Genomic DNA, 23,645 nt, shown 5'->3' on the forward strand with positions numbered 1-23,645 from the left:
TAATGTTAGACAATACCAGCCTGTACTGCAACTGACACTGGGAGGAGAAGCCAGAGAAGAAAAACAAAAGTGGCACATTATACTCTAAATATAATGGAATAGATGGAATATTAATAAAAGATAAACCAGGCGAGTTGCAGAAACTGGTGAAGAGCTCACAAAGGGTCATTGCCAAGATTTTCATATTCAGAAGAAGTGCTCCAACTCAAAATGCCACGAGAAACAAATCAATTCCCTTTCCCAAACGAGAAGATCAAAACGAGCAGAGACATTCTGTATTGACATCTGATGTGGCCAAAGCTCACGAAAACAAAACAGAAAGTTGCCTGTTTTTCCAGACAAATTGAAAAAAAATCATTCCCAACTAGATGGACTGCACTGAGAGGGAAACTGTGCTTTGTCCCTTTCTTTTTTGCTTTTAGGTTTGAGAAGTTTGTTATTTTCCCTATTTAAAAATTGATTTTTAAAATTTGATTAAAAAAGGTTTCCCTTTGCACGCAATAAGCCAGTTCTCTGTTAATGCTAAAAATAGCTCTTATTTCTTAAGAGCATGTGCTTCATAATACTATTTACTATTTTATAATAGTAAAAATAAATGCAAAGATGAATAAACAAAGAGACCTGTGGTAGGATAGAGATCCGAAACGACCTACTGGAGTTTTCATCCCTCAGGTAAATGGAGAGTTTGGGAAATAAGGACCAGGGTTTTTCACTTCTATCCCAGCATGCAAGCTGTGTGCCAGTCCAGAATTCAGAGGAGAATTCTTGTATCTGTAAAACAAACCAACCAAACAAAATTATGCTTAAAGGTTACAGCTATTTTGATAGGTTTTTGTGAATCACTGCCAGAACACAAATCTGAGCTGCTTCTTTAAGGACCAAGGCAAAAACCCAAACCCCAACACCCAAACTGAGATGTGTCATGACCCAGCATGACCTGGAGAAGGGGGAAGAGGCAAAAGCAACTTTAGCTCTCCCTTCCCTCCCTGTTTTTGTCCCATTATTTCCTCTACAACAGTGAACACGTGGCCTCCCTGAGCAATCACTTCCACAATGGGATTTTACTGCCTCCCTCCCTCCCATCTGACCAAGCACCAATGGTTTTGCATTTTACATTCTATAAAAAACACAAACCAAAGCACAAACCACGTGAATGTGTCATGAGATAATGAGGTCACCTCCCTTCCTCATGCACCTACAGCTTCAGAGCTTTGAAGCCAAGGGCTAAGCCAAAAATCTCCTGGCATCTGAGGGAATCAAGGTTTGCTGTAAAGGAAAGAAACACACCCTCTGTCTCTTCTGAAGCCCTGTCACTCCCTACCAGTACAACCTGGCATGCTTTTGAAATAAAACCGATTAACAGCATTTTGTAACACATATCAATGGAACTAACAAAACAAAAAGCCAACCCCTACAGAGATTGTTTGGCTAAGACAAACATCTTGCTCAATGTTCCTGCTCCCTGAAGCTGACCTGCTGCCAGATCTGAGCAAAGCCCTTCCTTATTTTACTGCATTTCTTTGGCTGGTTCTTGTTCCCCCACAAGGCAGCAGAAAGGAGGAACTTGGTCTGAGGCTGCACAGCCAGAGGCTCCCATCTGGATGAAGGAAATAATGGAACCCAGCCTCTGCACTCTGCTCACTTGTATTTATCTGTGAGATGGATCATTCTGTAAGCATCAGCTCATTCATTAAAATATGGCATTTTACAGGTGGCAGGCCCTCACCATTGCCACACCAGCCAGTGAAGGGTTTGTTAGGGCTGCACAGAGACTCCTGTTGGGAATTCTGCTGGTCAGAGTGACCCTGAGGAGAGTTGGAAAGTCTCTTTTCTGAGCCTGGCACTTGAAGAAGGAGTCAGGGCTCTTCATTTCTCTGTCTCAAGGCTGTTTATTCTATCTTATCTATAAAAAAGTTTTCTCCTGCCCTGCCGTGGTCCATCCAGCAGGACAGTCCAGGCACTCTGCCTGCCCCAGGGCGGTGTTATCTTTATATACTAAAAACTACGTGTACAATGCTTACAATTACTTTCCAATACCTATCACCTATGTTAGACAGTGAGCTTCTACTCCAAACCAATCTGAAAGTGCCAAACATGACAGCAGAAGATGGAGGCCCAGAAGAAGAAGGAGAAAGGCTGGTCATGCCCAGATTCCTCCATCTTGCCCCTCTGAATCCCTATTCTACAAACCCAAAAATCTACTTTTCCACCCCGTGATAACTTCACTGTTATTCTACCTAAACTGTTGTGGCTTGCTGATCTTCATCTAAGGTTGGTAATTTGCTCCACGGGTCATAATCAGAACCACAGGGGCATCTTGGGCTCTGTGCCAGGGTCTCTGAGCCCCTGGCAGGGTCTGGGCTGCTCAGCACAGCCAGAGGGGTGTCCTGGGTTCCCACAACTCCTTCCCATTTCCAGGTGCTCTGCTCTTGGGCCTCAACAAGCAGAGACTCATGTGAACAAGGAGATTTCCCACCATGAGAGGCCTTTTACCCTGAGCTCTCAGCTCCTGCTGAAGGGCATCCCTTGGCACAGAGCAGAACACTCTTCCCTCACAGCTGAGTCCCAGGCCAAACCTGCTGAGAAATACAGTTCTCCTCTCTTTCCTTTTGGTCTTGAAAAGCAGATCTGAGAAAAATTGCAAGGTACCACCCAGCCAGGTCAGGCCAAGCCTACAAAGTGCTCTGTTTTAAGGGCCTGCTTTAATTTCCCAGAATGATTGCTTAATGCACTTCATTTCTTTCCCTTCCTTCTGCACACTGCAGCAATGCAGGTGGGAGATTTGAGTGCATGATCCCCAAAAGGCTGTTAAAATAAAGATTTTAGGATTATCTGAGCCTTCCTGTGTTTAACTTTTTAATTGAACATTGTATTCCTGCTGTCCTGACCTCAGCTCAGTGAGGTGTAGTAGGTGTAGTATCTGCCAAAATCACCACCCTTCAACACCAAACTGCATCATGACAGCTGCTCCCTGAAAGCCTTCAGTCCAGATAATTTAAGTTTAAAAAACCCATCTGCACCACTGAAGAGCTCACAGCCTTGTTTTTGAACTGAGCTGAATAAAGAAATGTGTCACACACAGTTATCCCAGTTTGTCTGAGGGGGAAATAACACCTGGCTGGGTGCTCATAACAAGCTATGAGGAGCAGGAACTTGTTAACCTGGCTCACCTGTGGTCAGAAAAGTGTGTCTGACCACAGCAGATTATTTTATTGTTTTTTTCAGTGGTACATCTCCTGCTAGAAGCACAGAGCTGCAGTACAATTGCTGAAAATACCCATTTTCCTGACATTGCTCCTACACAGCTGGAATCCCATCCCTGCACCCCATAACTACTTTTCTTATTTAGCAGACTATCTCCTTTGTTTTGAGCTGTCAAGGTAAATTCTGGGCTGTGTGGAGGGAAAGGGGTCCTAGAGATTAAAAAGAACTCAGAAAAAAACGCTGCTTTATGCATTTTTAATAGGAAAAAAAAATTAAGTAGAGTGAATGTTTCCCTTCTAATACCTTATTGATCTATGCACTGTTTCCTTGGGAGGTGGAAGGCCCCAGTTCAAATGTCCTGACAGCATCAGAGGGGGGTGTGGATCACTGTGACATTCCCCAGGAGGATTCCTTATCCACAGGGTGACATTACAAGAGTTCCTGGGCTGGATTCTCTCAGTTCTCCCCCCAGGGACTGAAATTGTTCCGGCCAACATTTGAGTGTTGTGCAAAGAGGAGAACTCGTAACTGGTACATTTATTTCAGATCCTGGACATCTGCAGGCAGTGAAGGACACTTCATGCCAAATCTCTGCTCTCCATCAAGCAGGAAAAAGGATCTCAATCTTGAATTATCAGCACACAGGCAAACACTGTCTTTGGGGAAGCTGCTTTACTGTGTTCCCTGTGATTTGCATCAACAACCACTGGCTGATTGTGTGCCCATGACAAAAATATCAAGTTTGTTCACACTGAAATAGCTGGTGTTTATTCTTCCTCTTTAACCTCCTTGGTGCTGTTGCTTGTATTGAACAGAAATTTATGAATAGTTTTTATTAAGCAGAAAATGCTGCCTCAGCCACTCTGCACACAGAGAACTCCACCATCCCCTGGCCCTACTGCTAAAGCCCACTCTGTTCCCAAAGAAAGATGCTTTTGAACATAAATAATTCAATAATGAAGGTCAAAAGCAGCTTTATTGATATGAATAATCCTAATGAATGGCATTTATTCTAGACAGCACTAAGAATTATACTTGGAAAGGAACTGCTTGCAGCAGCAGGTTCTCCCACTTTACAAACACTCTGTTTTGAATGAAAAGACTGAGTTTTGCACTCTTAATACTTTGAATCAGAGCAATGGGGATTATGTCTGTGTTTCTGAAATACTTAGAATAAAATACACCATTTTTGCCCTATTTCTGATGCATTTCCACACTCACACTTCTTGTCTGCACTTGTGTGTCACAAATATCTTCTCATGAAAAAATCCTTTCCTTAGGATTTCTCCTCCTGAGAAGCTGGGAGGCCTCAGGAACAAAATGTAAACAATGGTTATCTGCTGGTGTGGAATGCAACAGGTGCATCTGTGATTGGCCTCATGTGGTTGTTTCTAATTAATGGCCAATCACAGCCAGCTGGCTTGGACTCTGTGTCCAAGACTGAGACAGAAGCTTTGTTATCATTCCTTTCTATTCTTAGCCAGCCTTCTGATGAAACCTTTTCTTCTATTCTTTCAGTATAGTTTTAATGTAATATATATAATAAAATAATAAATCAAGCCTTCTGAAACATGGAGTCAACATTCTTGTCTCATCCCTCATCCAAGAACCCCTGTGAACACTGTCACACTTGTGCCCTCCCTTTTTTTTCCACCTCTCCCTTTCCACTAAAGTAATTTCTGCCTTATTAACAGGGCTAGACAAGGGAAATTTCTGCTCCCCTCAGGTGTAAAACCATGACTTGCAAGCCAGGCAGCACAGCTGACACCCCTTTCAAAGCCCCTGTGATCCTTGAACTGGAATTTCACATTTCTAAGCAGGTCTCACGACATTTTCTTACCAGGGATGTGCGAGCTATTGCCTGCACCACAGCACTGAAGACTTTCTCTGGCAGTCGAAGCAGAGTGGTTCCACTGTCTACTATGGCTTTATCAGCATTGTACTGGGCAGGGGAGAGAAAAAAGAGAGAGAAGTTGTAAGCTGTAGTTACTGTAATGCAGATCCCAGTGTCTCCTGAGCAGAACAAAGCTGCTCCTTTTTGGCAGCTGCCTTCCCAGAACTGCATGTCATACTTGTCAGCAGCTCTCTCCAGCTGACAGCTTCAATTCCAGTGAAATCTGAGAGGAAAAAAAAAAAAAAAAAAAGGCAAAAAAAAGCAAGATACTATCAGATACTATCAGCCTAGACACAAGAGTGGGTTTATCTGCACCGGTCAGGAAATTACTGTGTCACCACAGCTGGTGCAAATGGCCTCACTGCTGTGAAAAAGTGGATTCTGGCCCCTCTCAGAGGGAGCAAAACCACTTTGATATTCAGCAGAGAGGTGTTAAACACCCTGATGCAGATTCCAAGCACTGAATCAGGGTCTCTGCTAGCATGAGAACAGCTCTAGTTTAAACACAGCATCCTCTTTTATTGGCTGGCATATCTAATATAAGAATAAGCAGAAAAAATTAGGTCTCATTACACATCTGTACTGGTTCAAGAGTAGAAATGTCACACCTTTATCCCTTGACTGCAGAAAACCCCTAAAACACAAAAAAAACCAAACCAACAAATACAAAGAAACTTGAAGTTTGTCTTGCTGCCTTAAAATCTGCATAAAAAACCACCCATAAGAGAGCAAACACCTCTCTTATTACTGTAATGCTGTTCAACCCTAAAATTAAGAGACCTCAGCAAACTTCAGGTACAGTCAATGAGGTATAAACTTTTAAAAGGGTAAATCCTTTTTCATGAACTCCTTAAAAACTATGATTAAATGTCGGGGGGGGGGGGAAGCAAGTAGCAGTGGCAGCTATTTGCATTAACTACATTTGCTGCCAGCTTAGGCAGAAGGATTAATATAACTGAGCTGTGAGATGTTTATGGCATAATCATAAGACACAGGATGATATACAGCCTAAGCTACTTAAGAAGAGGTCAAACAGCAAGTGAAATTTAAATACACTGGTTTGGATGTTATCAAGTCACATGGAGTCCCTTTAGGGCAGTGACAAAAATAAAACCCACCAAAAAAAGTCAGAAAAAAGTAACTCTTGACAGTTATTTCCACTTTTTTTTGAAAGAGCTGCTATGGGGCTGCCATACAGAACTGACAGAAAAGCAAACAGGAAATAATTTATTACACACTTGGGAATACTTCTAAAGAGTGGAAAGAAATGCCAAGGCCTTTTGGAGTCCATTTTAACAGGTTTGTACCACAAAATACACAATCACTGGCATCCTGGAATACATGGAAAAAATGTATTTTTACCACCCTTGGGGGAAAAAAACCAAAAGCAGTTATAAGGGTTGACCATTGATATAAACCTGTGCAAAAATCTGGGAGTAGTGGGATTGCTCACAGGGATACTGAGCACCTGGTCTTGCCTTCTTGGCTTTGCTGGTTAATATTTAGCTGTGCTGGAGTCCTGGACACATTCCCAGCACTGGACCAAGGGGACAGCTTTTCCCTGGCATGGAAAGGAAAGGAGCAGTCCCTGGTGATGGCTGTGAAACCAAAATGTTCCATTTCCTATGAAACAACAGAGAGGAGAGAGGGCACAGAGCTCCTCATCCCAGAGTGAATCATGCATCCTCTGCATGCTGCTCCTGTTTCACTGCTCTTCCTCTGAATTTCTCTGGAATTTCTGTGGGAAGGTCTCCTTTGATCCTTCTGCAGCAGTGAGAGCAACCCCTGGCTCAGAAAAGAGCAACAATTACAGGAAACCTTCCTGACACACCGCTGAATTTTTCAGCGAGTTGTTTTCTGGCAACTGCATGTATTAAAGCACTGAAGGGCTCCCCTTCAAAAAACATGCTGGCTGTTTTTTAAGGCAAGAAAGAAAAGCAAACATTTGTTTTAAGGGACCAGTGGTTTTGCTTTCCTAACTGCACAATAGAGAGAGGCATTTAAATAGACCTTGTTCTGCTTGTTGAGTTGAAAGGTGCTGTGACTCATTTTAAATAATTGATATGGCAATATGATTTCAATATTTTGCATGGGAATGCAATATTTATGCACATGTAATACTGAAATAATGAATTTCACTTAATTTATACGAACTATAAAAACTTTAAACTTATCACATCCCATTGATCTCCAACTAAGAGCATCAGTGTAGAATGAAATTAGGATGTCTAAAGAAATTGGGGCATAAAAAATACAGAACTAAACTCAAAACATGAATACCAACAAGCAAGAGTAAGAAAGAGATAAAGCACAAACATACACATATAACCTCCACAAAAAAAAAAAAAAAAAAAGAAATGCATTTGGAATAAAAATTGCAAGAGCACAGCCTCATTAGACTGATCTAGATACAGCAGAACATTATTCCTAACAGAAACAGAAAGCTTATCCATCAGGAATAATAACCGCCAGCCTCAAGAGAGCAAAAGTTGATTTTTACATAAGAATAAAAGAAGAACAAGAACATAAAATAAAAAAGGCAGCCTAGGATGAGAAGTTCAGGAAGCAACCCAGGGTGACTCCTGTCCACTGCCATCATGAGCTGTGAGCTCAGACAGCTCTACAGGGTCAACCCAAACCCTCCCGTTTCCCTTGTTTGACCAGAATTGCTTTAATTCAGTTCTCAGGACACTGCAAAGCACATCTGCTTGCCAAGACAAAACTGACCAATCAGTTTTTTGGTTTTTTTCCCCTCAGCCCAACTTGCATTTCACATCCCAGGGCCAGTACCTCTCTGCAGTCCAGCTGGAGGTTCTGTCCCCCCACCTCCAGCCTGAGGATTTCCACCTGGTAGTACCACTCCTCCTTGATGGGTGTGTACCAGATGTCCCCTGTGTACAGGCTGGGCTCAATTCCACCCAGCACCTAAGGGACAGGAGAAAAAAAGTCAATTTAAAAGAAGTCACATGTCTAGTTTTACAAGAAGTCACATGTTTAGTTTTGGGGCAAGTGCACACAAAAAGGGGGATGTTTAATTTGTGATACTCAGGGGCATCAAAGTTTTAATTTAGCACCATTTGTTAGGATTTTGGTGTCAAGTTCTCTGTCAATAACAGAGCAGTAAGAAACATTAAACAGACTGTTCTTCAAACAGAATTCCCACACTGGGCCAAATTATCAGCCAAATTATTTTTATCTACAACCTCACACTGATTCTATTATGAAAACTCCTCTGTTTTAATTTTAAAACCAGCATCTTCAGTGGATAAATCTAGGCAATGTATAAAAATGGGACAGAATAATAAACTTACATGTGAATAATTTGTTTTATCAGATCATAAAAACTTTAATACTGCCTAAAAAGATTTTATTTTTTCTTACACACATCCAAAATGGAATCTCATCCTGTCACTGCTACCACTTTTAGCTTCCATCAAAACCTATGCTGAGGAGGGCTGGGAGTGTTTGTGGATGCTCTGACTCTGAACTAAAGAAAGTTCTCTCTTGGTCTTCAGTTATACAAAAAACATTTACAATATAAGAATTCTCCTCAAAATAAGTGTTTGTGATCAGCTCCTGTGCTGAGATGTTTATTCCAGCATCATGTGGGAACAGTTATTCCATCTCCCAATTCCAGATACAGAATTCATGGGCCAATTCATGGTCCCACTGAAGATGATGGAAAGACTTCCCAGAGTAACAGCCAGCAGGAGATCTGATCTACAGATTCTTCCCTTTAATATGTTGTTGACAAAAAAAAAAAAAAAAGAAAAAAATAAAAGACCCTTGATTCCTCTCCCCCTTTTCACATCACATAAAACAAAAATACTGTAGCATTTTGATGAGATTGAACAAATTTATCAGCTGCATAAGGGACTACTCAGTTTGAGAAATATAGCAGAATCTGCCCTGAGGAAACACCACAACATTCACGTTTTTCTTTGTTAAAAGATGAAAGTTTACTCAAACTTGAGAGAGGAAAAAATAGAATTGAGAATGAAAATAAATAACAAAAATTTTGCCTAGGGGCTTAGCTTTTCTTTAAAAAAATACAAAACACATTTAAAATACGAAAATATCTTTAAACACTAAATTTGGCAGAAGCAGGATAGTCAGAGAAAAGAGGGAGAGAGATGAACAGAGATACATTTTCCCTCTCCTATTGACAGATACCCACAAGACTACCTCCGTTGGTACCACTTCCAGAAACAGGGAGTCCAGCACCACACATTTGCAGGGAGAAAATGTTGGGGATCTTTGCCTGCCTCACGAGGGAATCAAAGAATGTCTCCACAGAACTGGAAGGCTTCAAGGTGGTGAAAAGCAAAACAAACAAAAAAAAAGAATTTTAGGGTTCGTTTGAAAGTTACTTCGCAGAAATCAGCAAATCATTCAAACAAGGCCACTTTTCATGAGTAAATTGAATTTCTGACAAGCAGCTGATGAAAGTTCTAGACATAATAAGCCATTAAAACCCCAATATCTGTCATTTTTCTGTTTCTGTTTTCTTTAAAAACGTTTTTACTCTTGACCACTGTCAGTGCTGCTGCCACCAAATCCCTAAAACACAGGAGTAATGTTCAATTGCAGTTTCCAAACTCAAACAGAGTTTGAGCTTGGCAGAAACTCTCACTGATAATTTCTGTTTGGGAAGATCTTTGTGTTGTTAGAACACTCTTGCCTTTCAATCCTTCCCATGGTTAAAAAGCAGAATTTTAAAGTCAAGATTTTCAGTTTTTCAGCACTGTTGAATTCTAAGGAACTTTGAGTTGAGTGGCCCAAATTTCCTCTCTTTTCTCTTAAATAACTTCATTCCCAAGCACTTTCTCTCCAGCTGGGTGCTGGCCAGACACTGCAGGTCCTGTTTTCCTTTGCAGTCCCTGGAGTGCTGCAACTTCCCTCTAACTCAGATTGGTGTGCAGGGAGGTCAGAGGGGCCAAGTGCTCTCACTGCACAAAGCCCAGAGCAGCCTCAGAAGCCAACAACCCTGAATGCCTTGGAAGAAGGGAAGAACAAAAGTCCTGAGTACTCTGCTTGCCCAAAGCAGAGTCTGAGAACAGCTTCCCTTCTCCTTCTTTCTTCTCTCCTTTCTCACTTTGGGATGTGAAAGTTGCAAATGGTAACTTTGTCTTTTTCCAATCACGTTTTCAGTTTTAGATTTTAAGGTTATACATTTGGATTATTAACTTCAGGTTTTAATTGAATCGTCTGCCTGAATTTCCTGCCTCCAGAGGAGCAGGATGTGCTTGGTTCTGTGTTCCTGGAAATACTGTGGCTAATATTTGTTCTGAAATTATCCATCCACCTCTGTGGAAGCCCAGGGCACTGGGAATATTTCTGTGTCTGCTCTGGGGTGCCCTGACCCCCAGGGCAGCACTGACTCTGACCCTCATCCATGGAGAAAGTTTCCCAGACTTCAGGATAGACCAGAATCCACAAAAGTGTGAAATAGATTATAGAGAGCAGTGTAGGTGCATCACTTGGTGAGACATTGAGGGTTTAGAGATTTTAGTATGTTGTGGATGGAAGCAAGATGGAGGGCACAGGGTGCTGTCCTGGGTTTCTTCTTCATGCTTCTTCTTCCTCCTTCTCCATGGGTTTGGGTGGCATTTTGTAATTGGGCAGAAAAGTCCCCATTGCAGCTCTTTGGGATCAGTTATTGGGTTAAAAGGGAAAATAATCCAGGTGCCAGTTCTTCATTGGATAGTTCAGTCTTAAAAGTCCTTGAACAAGAGATTGTTGGGCATTTTGTGCCTGTAATGAAAAGCTGCTGAACTCACAGCAGTGAGACTGTTTTACTGATAAGAAATAATAAACACCTGAATCTGAACATGAAACACCATCTCAGGTGCCTTCAATCCAGACCCAGAGAAACCCACAGCTGGTACCCTAGCACACCTCAACTTTTACTAATGAACAGAGAATGTCCTAGAATGAACTGCTGAGGACTTTGCCTTGGACCAGTTTTCAGAAGTATCCTCAGAGCTCTAAAACCTCCCTCCACACACATCCCACAACCACACTCTGGTACTACAAACTCTGTAAAAGATTATTCATTCCTGAGAAGCTAAAAGCAGCATTTCAATCACCAAAAAAGCCAAAATCCTCACATGGAGCTGTGGTACCACCACAACCCAATTTATTCTTTCTGGAACAAAGGCAGAAGATCTGCAGGAAGGAGTGGCTGGAAGGGTGGAGCCTAATGCTGACAGATCATCTGCTGGCTTGATTTTAACACCTTTCTATTTATATATTATATAATAATATTCTATGATTATTCCATTTATTGTCCTTAGGGAGGAAGGGATGGTTTACCTTGGCTAAGGCATCGTAGGCAAGGCCCAGGATCCCGTGCCACTTGACCCCTGGCAGGAAGAAGTTCTCTGACTCCAGGATGGTGGCAATGTTGATGGTGTAGCTGCCATAGAGTCCTTTGGGCATGGTGATGACATCTGTGCCCAGCACTCCAGTCCAGCTGCCTTGGCTGTACTTCACTGTCACCTCCACCCCTTGAGATCTGTATGTGCTTGACCTTTAAAAGGAAAGGACACGCTGATGCACGGGCTGTTCATTTACAATGCAAGACAACAGAATATATTCCAACTCAATTTTGCCCAGAGAGGGGGGGAAAAAAAAGGTAAATTAAGTATGCAAAATATGTATTCATACTGCTCCTAAAATAAGGAAAAAGCAGAAATTAAAAACCCCAAAAGTCAAAGCCCCATTTTTATCCAGAAGCCATCAATAACTCAGTTCTTCACAATGTGTTTTTTAAAAAAATAAATAAAATATTTTATCACCTAGTGCAGTGTCCCTGACTCAGACTGGTCCATAGAAGCAACTTTTTAACTGGAGAAGGAATGTATCAAATGGCACTAGAAAATGGAAAGCTGCTGAATTCAAATCTGAACTTGAAATGCAAAGCTAACTGAATAGTTGTAGACTAATACTTCATTAATATTTCTAAAAGATCTCTTTTGGGTAAATTGGAATGTTATTGTGAGTACCAGCAGTAAGACAGAGGTTTCCTAAATCTGCAGTTTGACCTATCTGTGAGGAAGTAAGTAGAATTTGATATTATTAACAAATGATTCACTGACTTGGAGGAGAAAAGGAACCAATTTTTTCTAGACCAGGGAAGAAAAGGCAAAGGAGCAGGTAGGTATGGCAAGCAAAAGGAGGAACTGAATTCTGTTTAAAATGCTTTAAAAGCAGTAAAATCTTCAATAGATTTTTAATTTTAAAGACCCGTAATCCACAAGTTTTGTTATATCCCACACACATCTCTACTGAAGAGCTTCAAAAGTTCTAGATCCCTCACAATTTACTTTGGATCCTCTCCTTGGCACACAGCTTCCTCTTTTGGAGAGACAGATGATCACACTCAGCTCATCTCAAAAGACTTTTCACAGCTTTTAGGGAAGTAAATTTGGGGGGGGGGAAAGTGTGAAATAAATTTATAACAGCATCTTTACATGTGTGTAGAACAATAGAAAGGGCAAAGGTTTATCAGGCGCAGATACCTTGATCAATCCAGCTTTAATCTAACAGCCAATGAAGTGGCTTCACAGGCCCTGTGCCTGAGCTCACCAGCATGAATTTGGAAAATTAATGAATAATTTTCATTATTATGAGGAGCAAGCTTCAGATGGAAACATGGACAAGTCCCATAATTCAAACAGCTTCTCCTGAGGAACACTTTGGCCATGTGGACCATGCAACTGACTCTTCCAAGGCAGGAGGCCAGGCTCTATCCCTAAGCAGTTCTCGACAGTCCCAAGACTTAAACCTTCAAGGGTTAACATCCAAGGCAGCAGAAACATATGAGATAATATTTCAAAATGCAGAAATTCCAGGTAATAGCAGTAATACCTGCACCTGATCACTTCCACTGCTTCTGTGTGATTCTGCACTTGTGTGACACACAAAGGAACATCTCTGCTCAGGCAGGGTCCTCAGAACACCTCTGTGACACTGGCAGGACATTTTATAAATCAAAATAGAGTCTGAATAATTAGCAGCATAAGGGAAACTGCGGGGGCAATAAATGAAAGGGAGAATGCTTTTCTTCATGGAGAAAAGTGCCTGGCTGAGCAGCAGAAGAGGAAACATCTGAAATCAGAGAGAAAATTGAGTGCTGGGAGAATAAAGTGAAGCAAATCTGCAAATAGCAGCAGTGCATGACTAGAACAGCAGCACACAGCTCTTCTTCCAGAAGTAGGAAGAGCTCTGGACCAGGACACAGAAAGACTGGATTCACTTTCCAGCACAGCTGCTGACCTTTCCTGCTTCCTCACCATTTGTGCCTCAGCTTCCCCACCTGTAGAAACAGATATAAACACACTCATCTCATCTGTAATGTTCACAAATGTCATATTGAAGAGGAGACTTTATTACTGCCTTCAAGGAGCAAAATGGGTAACATGGGGAGGGATCTTGCAGTAAATTGTATTCTGTTCTGCAAAACCACTTCCCCATCCTCTTGCAGTTAATCAGCCACAGGGTTTTTTCACCTTTCCACCTCACTGATCTAAAGGAAGAAAACTTTAGAGGTCAAAACTAGAGACTAGTTGTAATTCATGGGCTGAGTGTTGTCAAACAAACACACAGCACAGGAAAGAAAATTACAAACAAGCTGTTTTGGCTGTGATGAGGAAAGAAGAAATTCACATCTTCCAGCAGGACAAAGTAGAAAGAGGCAAGGAATAAGGACTCCTAGATCACGGTCCTGTAGGGATCCTACTCCTTTCTCCCTCTCCTTCCCATCCCTATCTTCTCTCCAAAGCAGCCACCAGAAATTGGTCCTCAAACCTCACATGGATCTGGAGCCCCAGCTGAGCAAACCAGCAATGGGGTAATTTCCTCTTGCAGAGTTAATCCTCATTACCAGCACACAGCACAGAACAAAACACAACCAAAATCTTATTTCTCATGTCACAATCCCTATTGCAGCAAGCTCAACGTGGCAACAGCAAATCCCCCATGTGCACGAAGCCCTGCCTAACACTGACCTCACCAAACAACTTTAAGACAAAGCAAACATGAAAATACAACAGAAATTATTGATTTATAGCCAAGAAGTCCTGTCTAATCTGCAGGGCTTCCACAAAAAATTTTTTTTATAATTTTTTTTATAATTCACCCCAAGCCACAACCTGTACAGTGCACACAACCATCCTGGCAGGATTACACTGCAAAAGCAGCAAAACAAGCAGCAAAAGGCAGCAAACAAGTTTCTTTTGTTTGATGGTGTATAACTTATTGTATTACCTCAATTTATTGCCTGTATTTCTCTTACCTCCCTATCTCTTGGAAAGATCAACTCTTGAGCAGCTTGCTTTTGAAGCTTCAGATAGTGAAGCAGTAGTACTTTTTATTTATTTACTGAAATAAAACGGAATACTGTTCCTGAATACTGAAAGCCCTGAGCATGTCAGATTTACATACTGCTGCAGAGCCATCACCGATCACTTGGGTTCAAATGTAAAAATCCCTTTATTTGTCTGTTTAAGTAGCTCTTTTATCATAAGTAGAGTACTCAACAAAACCACTTGTTATTTTCAACAGCATGAGAAACAAACACAGTGATTTCTTTTCAGATCAGGACAAATCAGGTAATTTTGCAAAACCTTATACATCATGGTGACTTATAGAGCATGATTATCACAGCAAACTCAGAACTTTTTACAGCAAAGGTTTGTCAGAGCCACTCAAAAGCCCAAGTTGTAAAAGAGTGCGTGGTAACAGCTTTACTCACTTTGTAAAGAAAGAGGCAGATAATTAAACAGCAGGATTATATCACATAGATTATGTGATACACAACATAGTTTAACAAGTTAGTTCTGGAATTGCTCCAGGAGGATTCTTCCTGAAAAACACACTCTCTGGCTCCTTTGAAACAAAGACAATGCCTCTCCCATGCACCCCCCTCAATTTCAGTCAAAAAAGAATCATAGAATCAATTTCTGATTTTGATCATCTGAATAAAATTAAACTAAGAGTGTGGCACCAGGAAATTAAGCCCCATCACTCTCTGCAACACAACATGAATATTCTAATAAGCACACATCTATAACTCATAACCCATTGATTTAACAAATTACTAATCTTTCTTCCCCCCCTTGTCTTCAACTTGCAGTTTAAGACATCAGAAGCACTCCATGACAAATAGGGAAAAACTGCAGGACTGATTACCAGATGAGAGGAAACCCCTTTATCTAATCTCAAGTGTTCTTCCTAGGAAGGAATACAAGTGCCCACAGGTTGTTTTTCTCATTTACACGTGGGCAAAGGTCACTCTTGGGTAATTTTACAGATCCAGCTGATGTGGTATCAATGCCCCTTGTTTACCATCCCTCAAAATCATGACAGCCAAGCGTGCTGCTTTGGGCTGGGGATGGAGTTAATTTTCTTCACAGCAGCTAGCACAGGCTGTGTTTTGGATTTGTGCTGGAAACAGAGCTGAAATATAGAAATGTTTTTGTTATTGCTGAGCAGCTCTTGCACAGAGTCGAGGCCTTTTCTCCCTCTCACCCCACCCCAGCACTGCCAGGCTTGGTTTGCACGAGAATGTGGGAGGGGACACAGCCAGGTGACCCCAGGGATATCCCACACCTCAGCAGATACAGCTGGGGGAAGAAGGGAGAAATGTTTGGGGTTTTGGTGGAGGAGTGGCCGTGTGGGGCTGAGTTGCCATCAGGGTTTAAATCACAGTGCCAGGGAAGGTGTTCTGACTGCTGGGCAAAGTCTACTGTAAGCCAGTCTCAAAAAGAGACAAACAGCAGCACCAAGGAAGTAGCAGTGACTGGGCTGCACCTTCAGTCAGGAGAAGTCTCAGATAAAAGCTCCTGGAATCTGTTTCCAAGCATGTGAAGGACAGTCATGGAGTCACAGCCACATCACACCTGACCCATCTCACTCCCCTCTAGATCAGGACTGGAGGCACAGATGAGGAGAACCGTGGCTGTAGCACATCTTGGCTCCTGTCAGGCTTTGGACACCAGCTCCCATGGCATTGCCATTTGGAAGCTGAGGGTGTGGGGCTGAACAAGCCAGCCATGGTGTGGGCTGAAGGTGGGCCGCACCCCTGGGCCCAAAGGAGCCATTGACTCGTGACAAGCAGAGCCCCAGGGGTTGTGAGTGGAGGAAAAACTCCACAGTCTGGACAGAAGGAGGCTCAGGAGAGACTTTCCCACCCTTTACAAGGCCCTGGCAGGCAGCCAGGTGAGAGTCAGGCTCTTCTCCCATGCAACAGCAACAGGACAAAAGGACACACACCAGCTGTGCTGAGAGAGGCTCAGGCTGGACTCCAGGAGGAATTCCATCATGGAAATGGTTGCTAAACACTGCAAGGGGCTGCCCAGTGAGGTGGTGGACTCATCCACCCTGGAGGTGACCAAGGAAGGCCTGGAGGTGGCACTCAGTGCTCTGGGCTGGTGACAAGGTGGGCATTGGTCATAGGTTGGACTTGATGGTCTTGGAGCTCTTTTCCAACCTCAGGGATTCTGTGAAGGTCTTCATCAAGAGCCTACATGAAGGACAGACTGCACACTCAGATCTGCATCAAAGGGAGAGGCTGCCATGGCACCAGTTACATTTTTTGAGGTTCAGGTTGGACAACAGGAAATATTTCCTCCCCAGGACACTGTGGCATGGCACCCTGCCTGGACAGATCATGCGTTCTCCATCCTCAGAGGGTCACAGGCCTTGGCTGGGCCCAGTCATGGCTCACCTGCTCTGGTGACAGCCCCAGCTCATTTTAGGTGTGTGCCAGGTGACCTACAGAGCTTTCTTGCAACCAACGTTTTTAAAAGATCTACCTGATTTCACTGGAGCCAGGATCCCTCCAATTTATTTATTTAAATGTAGTTAAAATATTCAAAATGGAAGAAGCATGGTGTCCCCAGGAGTCTGCTAATGTTTGTATTGTGAGCCCACTGCAGGACTCCATCAGTGCAACCCGAACCAGAAACTCCTGCTGCAATTGCTCTGGACTTGATTGACTTTTAAGTAATGACTTAAAATCAAGTAATGACTTGATTTTGAGTAATTTTACAAAGCACCCTTAACTAAGTCTTTGGGGCCTGGACTTCAAGGTTTCAATATTAACCTTATATTAAAGTTCTCAAAACACAGCGTCCACTGAGAACACGACCACAGGCTGTAACCTTCACATGATTTCAGTCTGTCTTTCCCCACACACAAACTCTGCTGTTGCTGTTTCTACTGGTTTATGTTTCTGATGAGAGAGGCCTTGTCCTTCCAATCTCAATAACATCAATTAAAAGACAAGGGAGAAAGAATGCTTGTGCTTTTAAGTCTAGCAATTAAATTTTCTCTAGCCACTTCCCCTGGAAGGGGATAGCTGGCTGGCATGGAAAACCCTGCAGTAGTGCAGAAATAGCCATCAAGTAGTATCAGAAATAGCTCTCCAAGATTCTGGATTTTCCAGACCTATCATATCAGCATGATGTGAAATATCTCTATTAACATCTAAATATATGACAGGAGGTGAGGCTACTCCAGTAAGCAGCAGGGAAATAACAGATGTCCCTCCATTCCCAGTGCATCTTACTGGAAAAAAAGTGTAAAACCCTATGTTAAAACACATGTGAAGTAGTGAGAAGGGTGATACTCCCCAGTTTCCCAGCACTCTTGGTATTTTTATCCATAGACACTACATTTTGGAGAAGTTTACCTGAAATAATTGAAACCAGAGAAAGGCAGAAAGGAAGGAAGAAGTGTGATTCAGACAGACAAAGCCTGGCTGTGATTAATGTCAGCTTATGCTAAACACAGCAAATTTAGTGCATAACAAACACCAGAAGCACCAAGTTGTATTTTATAAATAACCAGATTCATCAGGGTCTGTTCAGATCACTGACTGATTGAGGCCTGTGGCCAAACTGAACAACTAATTAGGTTTTGACTAAGTAATTTTGCTTCTGGATGAAATGTCAAGTAACTGATACAATTACCAACTTTTAATTTTCGTTTTCAAACAGAGGCAAAGCATATTGAAACTTTTAATTCCTTGCAAGTCTATTCAGGTAAGAAATTGGCTGAAATTGGTGTGATTTTTGAAAATGATTTTTACCCTGTAATCATCTTCTCTTTCCTCCAGTTCTAATTAGTGCTGCTGATGTTCACTCAGAGCTCAGCTGTGCTGCCACCAGTGGGGCTGCTCGTGGTGTCAGGCATCAGGCAAATCCAAAATTCCCACCAGGCAGCCAAAATCCCACTCCCATGGGATGTCACAGGAGCCCCAGGAGCTGCTGCCTTATTATCCTGTCTTGCAGAATCCAAAATAACCCCCCTAATTTCCACCATGGGTGCAGAACAGGTACTTACAGCTCAGGATCGAAGTAGGATGTGACATCAGGATCAGGCACACCTGCTACAGCAAAATTGCTGCTCCCAGTGTCAACCAGAATATTTAACTGCCCAAAAAAGAAAATAAAAGAGAGGTGATTTGCATACCAAATTAAACAAATGAACAACAATAAAACATTGCAGTTTTTGTCTAAACTATCTTCGGTTTTAAAATCATGATGAGCATTGCCCTGGGAAATAAATTTAGTGTCACTTTTGGGAAAGATATGCTGCTGCAGCCCATCCAAAACAGCTGATCCTGCTGAAATTTTTTAAATAATCTGTTCCTGGAAGGGGGAAAATCCGCCAAGCCCACATTTACACAGCAGATGAATTCCTGATCATCTCCAATTTCTTTTTGGCCCAAGCCCACATTTGCACAGCAGATGAATTCCTGATCATCTCCAATTTCTTTTTGGCCCAAGCCCACATTTGCACAGCAGATGAATTCCTGATCATCTCCAATTTCTTTTGGCCCAACCCATGAGTCTTGGCTGAATTATGGACTGCTTAAAGTTCTCTTTGTCTTAGAGCTTGTGAGATTTCAAGGCAGGGGCAGAGTACAGGTCTGGACAGAGATAAGCAGAAGCATGGAGCTGTTCTGTGGGTTGGAAAACACAGGAGCAATGCCCAGTTCATCCTTTACCACCTTTAAAAATGAGGATGGCAGATATATTAACACCATGACTGAAAGGTGACCTAAGAGGGGGCCACTTGTTTGGTTGATTTAGGCTGAAAATTGCCTAAAAATGGACAAAATGGGACACCTCTTTCCCCCATCTAGTTCAGGTAACTAGGCTGGTCCATCACAGCTGCACAATGGCAAAGCAGGGTCACTTGTTTCAGCGAGACCTGGAAACCACATAGGTACAGACCATTAAATGGTAAATTTAAGTCAGTCAGAGACTCTACTGTGTCACAGACATGTTTTATGAAAAATCCTTTCCTTAGGATTTTTCCTCCTGAGAAGCTGGGAGGCCTCAGGAACAAAATGTAAACAATGATTATCTGCTGCTGTGGAATGCAACAGGTGCATCTGTGATTGGTCTCATGTGGTTGTTTGTAATTAATGGCAAATCACAGTCCAGCTGGCTCAGACTGTCTTGGTGAGTCCAAAGCCTTTGTTATCATTCCTCTTCTATTCTTAGCTAGCCTTCTGATGAAATCCTTTCTTCTATTCTTTTAGTATGGTTTTAATATAATGTATATCATAAAATAATAATCCTCGTCTCTTCCCTCACCCTGGGGCCCCTGTGAACACCATCACACTACTGCTACCAGATCAATGGTCACACTTTCCCCCTGTTCCTGGCTGGATGCCTCCCAAGCCTCCGTGGCAAAGCCACAGGGCTGTGATGCAAAGCATATCAGGTTCCTCACCTACAGATACCAAGAAAAAACAACAATCTGCCACACCAGACAGCAACACCAATGGATGTGGTAGGAGTAGATACCAGAAAAGGGGGATTCCCTCCCTTGGGGACAGCATGGCCTCAGATTGGCTTAAAAGAGCTGCTCCCCAGAAAAATATTAAAGAATTGGGTGTGGAAGCCCAGGGCACTGGGAACATTTCTGTCTGCTCTGGGGTGCCCTGACCCCCAGGGCAGCTCTGACTCTGACCCTCATCCATGGAGAAAGTTTCCCAGACTTCAAGATAGACCAAAATCCACAAAAGTGTGAAATAGATTATAGAGAGCAGTATAGGTGTATCACTTGGTGAGAAATTGAGGGTTTGGAGATTTTAGTATGTTGTGGATGGCAGCAAGATGGAGGGCACAGGGTGTTGTCCTGGGTTTGTTCTTCATGCTGCTTCTTCCTTCCTCTCCATGGGTTTGGGTGGCATTTTGTAATTGGGCAGAAAAGTCCCCATTGCAGCTCTTTGGGATCAGTTATTGGGGTAAAAGGGAAAATAATCCAGGTGTCAGTTCTTCATTGGATAGTTCAGTCTTAAAAGACCTTGTACCAAGAGATTGTTAGAAGGCCATTTTGTGCCTTCTAATGAAAAGCTGCAGAACTCACAGCGGTGAGACTGTTTTACTGATAAGAATAATAAACACCTGAGTGTGAACATGAAACACCATCTCAAGTGCCTTCAATCCAGACCCAGAGAAACCCACAACTGGTTCCCCCACAATTAGGAATTTTCCTGTAGGAGGGAGTGAGACATGAAGATTTGGTTGCCCATGGCTTAAAGCAGCCCCTTTGATCACTCCTTAAGATGGGATGTAGCTTGGGATCTACCACAGGAGGGGATATGGAAAGGGCAGGAGACAACATCAGGGAAACAAGTTTGGTGTTGACAAAAGAAGTGAAGAAAAAAGGCTGAGCTCAGAATTGAGTGCAAACACAAAGGAGGATAAAGCATTTTAAAAGATGTGCTGAATCCTTCTCTAATAAGACTGAGTGTAGACAAAAAGTGTGAGTCAATGTTTAAAAACATCTTTGGTTTGCTCATAGATGAGAAGGGAGGTGATGGTTACCCTTGTTTCACCCTTTTCATATAGCATGGGACTGAGGAACTCTGAAATTTAAACAAGCACACAAAACCAACCAGTAATTTCTGAGAATCTCTCCTGAACTGCAGACACACTCTGTCATTGGTATTCCCAGCCCTAATCTTGCAGAAATTTTAAGACTGAAAAGAAACAAACCAACAACCTTAGCCAAGCTGCATCCCAGATTTTAGATTAAGCAAAGACAATGCATTAAAATTAATTTTGCAACCACATGAGCTAGACAGAGTCATCTAAGAACAAAAGGACATCCACAAGTTCACTTGGCTCCAGGAGCCGAGGCTTTAAAAGAAAATAAGAATCTCTGAGGCTCTGCAATAAAATCCAAAGTTTGCTACATAGTTCATTTCAATGCTATCAAAAGCCAAACATTTTTTTCAACTACCTAACAAAGTGCAAACTATTCATTTCCCTCCCTTCTCTAGCATAGAAATCACATTAAAAATAAACAACAAAGAGCAGCTACAACGTGTGCCTGCATCTATCAGGACTGACAAAATTTGCCTCAAAGGGGTGCTGCAGGGCTTAAATTAATTAGCCTTTCTGAGGTAGTCTGTGATGCTTGAGCAATGGGCACCATACATCAGATGCATAAATACATGTAGGTGTTGCCTTAGCCTCAGCGATATGCATGGCACCATAAACGGAGGAGGACTTGGGGGAGAAAAAGAAAACCCAACCAAAACTAAACAAAAATCACTGAATATGACACACATGAAAGATATTTCACCCCCACACCTTAAACACGATGTTATCACCACAGAATTCACAAACCATCCAAGGAAAGGGCAGATTTACTACCCACAGGACGGAGCAAATCAAGATTTCCAGAATAAAATAGATATCCCCCACAAAGAAAGAGGGAAAGCACAAAGCTGGCTGAGCATGCAGGCTCCAGCCCACTCGGACACAGCAGAGCTCACATGACAGATGCTATTGAGGCTGACATTCTCCATCCACATGTTTGTGCATAACGAGATGCAGGCAGCCAGGGCAGACACTGATTTATTGTAGTCCTCACAATAGCGCCAGTGATTAGCAGCTCATTCTGGGCTGGGTATAACTGACTGAGTTCCCTTTCTCTCCTGAATTTTCTTTAGTGCTTTCATGTCTCATTAAGAGGAAATTTCATGTTGCCTCCACTGGAGCCTCCTTGATTCCTCATGGAGCTGCTGGGGCAGCTTCAGGCAAGCTCTGGAGAGTCCCAAGGTGGCCACTGAAGGAGCCAAGGTCTAGGGCTGTCCATCCTGTCCTGTCTGAACCACAGACAGCATAATGCTGAGAAGGATTTTGGGGTGCTGATGGGTGAAATGTTGGACATGTCCTCGGAAATGTCAACTTTCAGCCCAGAAACCAACTGTATCCTTGGCTGCATCCAGAGCAGTGAGAGGGGGAAATTTTGTCCCTGTGTCCCCTCAGGTGATTTCCCACCTGCAGAGCTGCCCCAGCCCTGGTCCAGCGCAGGGAGGAGCTGGAGCTGCTGCAGAGCCCAGAGGAGGCTCCAGGATGGGCAGAGGGATGGAGCAGCTCTGCTGGCAGGAAAGGCTGGCACAGCTGGCATTGCTCACCTGCACAGGAGAAGCTTTGGGCTGAGCTCAGGGTGGCCTTGCAGGGCCTGGAGGAGCCCCAGGAAAGCTGGAGAGAGACAATTGCCAGGGGATGCAGGGACAGCACACAGAGAATGGCTTCAAACTGCTAGACTGGGTTTAGATTAGATATCAGCATTAAAACCAATGAAAAACTACTTCCCTTTTGCTTTTGGAAGAGGCAAAGCCTTTTATGGGGATTTTTTTTTTTTTTTTTGTGGTTTCCAAGTTCAATTACAGACCCACACAACAGACACTAAGAGCAAATGCACTAAATTGTTTCTTCCCCTGTGGACAATGCACGTATTTTATGATTGGCTTTTCGCAAATATTCAAATGAATATTATATGTGTTGTGTTAGTAAGTAATGCTGTATTAATTCTCTTAAGTAGGGTGTTAAATATAGTTTTAAGTTATAACAAAATGTTAAAATAGAAACGATGCTATGTAGGATATTTTTTTTAAAGAAAGGACTTGCAGTGAGACAGCAGCCACAGGACACCTGAATCTTTTAGAGAAAGATAATTTATTGCTCCATTATCAGAAGAAACAAACTTCTTCCTTCCTCAAAGGTGCGGTCAGGATTCAGAGGAAGAAGCTGATGATGACCAGACAGAATCCTATATTTGAATGGAATTTATGCATCATGTATGAAGTGTATGAATATACAACAGGCTATTGTTTTTAAGGGTTAATCCTTTGTTAATGTGTGTCCTTTTTCTGTTGCCCAGAAAAATGTACCCGGACTGTCCATAACTCTTTGTCTTTATTGTCTCATATTGTCCTAATTCAATTTGTCCAATTTATTTTTACTCTAATTGTATTACTATTTTTATAACCATTTTATTACTATTAAAATTTTAAAAACAAGTGATTGGCATTTTTCACACCCCCTAAAGGTCACCTTAACCTCAGCTATGGGACACAAAATCTGCACCTGGTAAAGTACCTGGAGATTATTTTGCTGTCTGCTTTTCCTGTATGCAAATAGAGCTGTTATTATTAACAGGAGGCACATAAAGATCCCTATTTTACAGTAAGCAAGACAGAAACATCCACCTCTGCCATGACAGACTC

General features: G+C 42.4%; 1 protein-coding gene across 1 annotated transcript in view; it reads right to left on the minus strand.

Annotated features, from left to right (window-relative positions):
• The window catches only part of BACE2 (beta-secretase 2), a 59,689-nt gene that overhangs the window by 13,946 nt on the left and 22,098 nt on the right, over window positions 1-23,645 (minus strand). Inside the window, exons 2-7 of the mRNA XM_059465997.1 lie at window positions 18,449-18,537; window positions 11,414-11,630; window positions 9,276-9,404; window positions 7,889-8,023; window positions 5,045-5,146; window positions 622-771 (exon numbers count right to left, since the gene is read on the minus strand). Coding sequence (XP_059321980.1) covers window positions 622-771; window positions 5,045-5,146; window positions 7,889-8,023; window positions 9,276-9,404; window positions 11,414-11,630; window positions 18,449-18,537 — 822 coding nt within the window. The remainder of the gene's footprint in view (window positions 1-621; window positions 772-5,044; window positions 5,147-7,888; window positions 8,024-9,275; window positions 9,405-11,413; window positions 11,631-18,448; window positions 18,538-23,645) is intronic.

The sequence above is a fragment of the Ammospiza nelsoni genome, chromosome 2, assembly GCF_027579445.1.
Source record: "Ammospiza nelsoni isolate bAmmNel1 chromosome 2, bAmmNel1.pri, whole genome shotgun sequence".
Classification (NCBI taxonomy): domain Eukaryota; kingdom Metazoa; phylum Chordata; class Aves; order Passeriformes; family Passerellidae; genus Ammospiza; species Ammospiza nelsoni.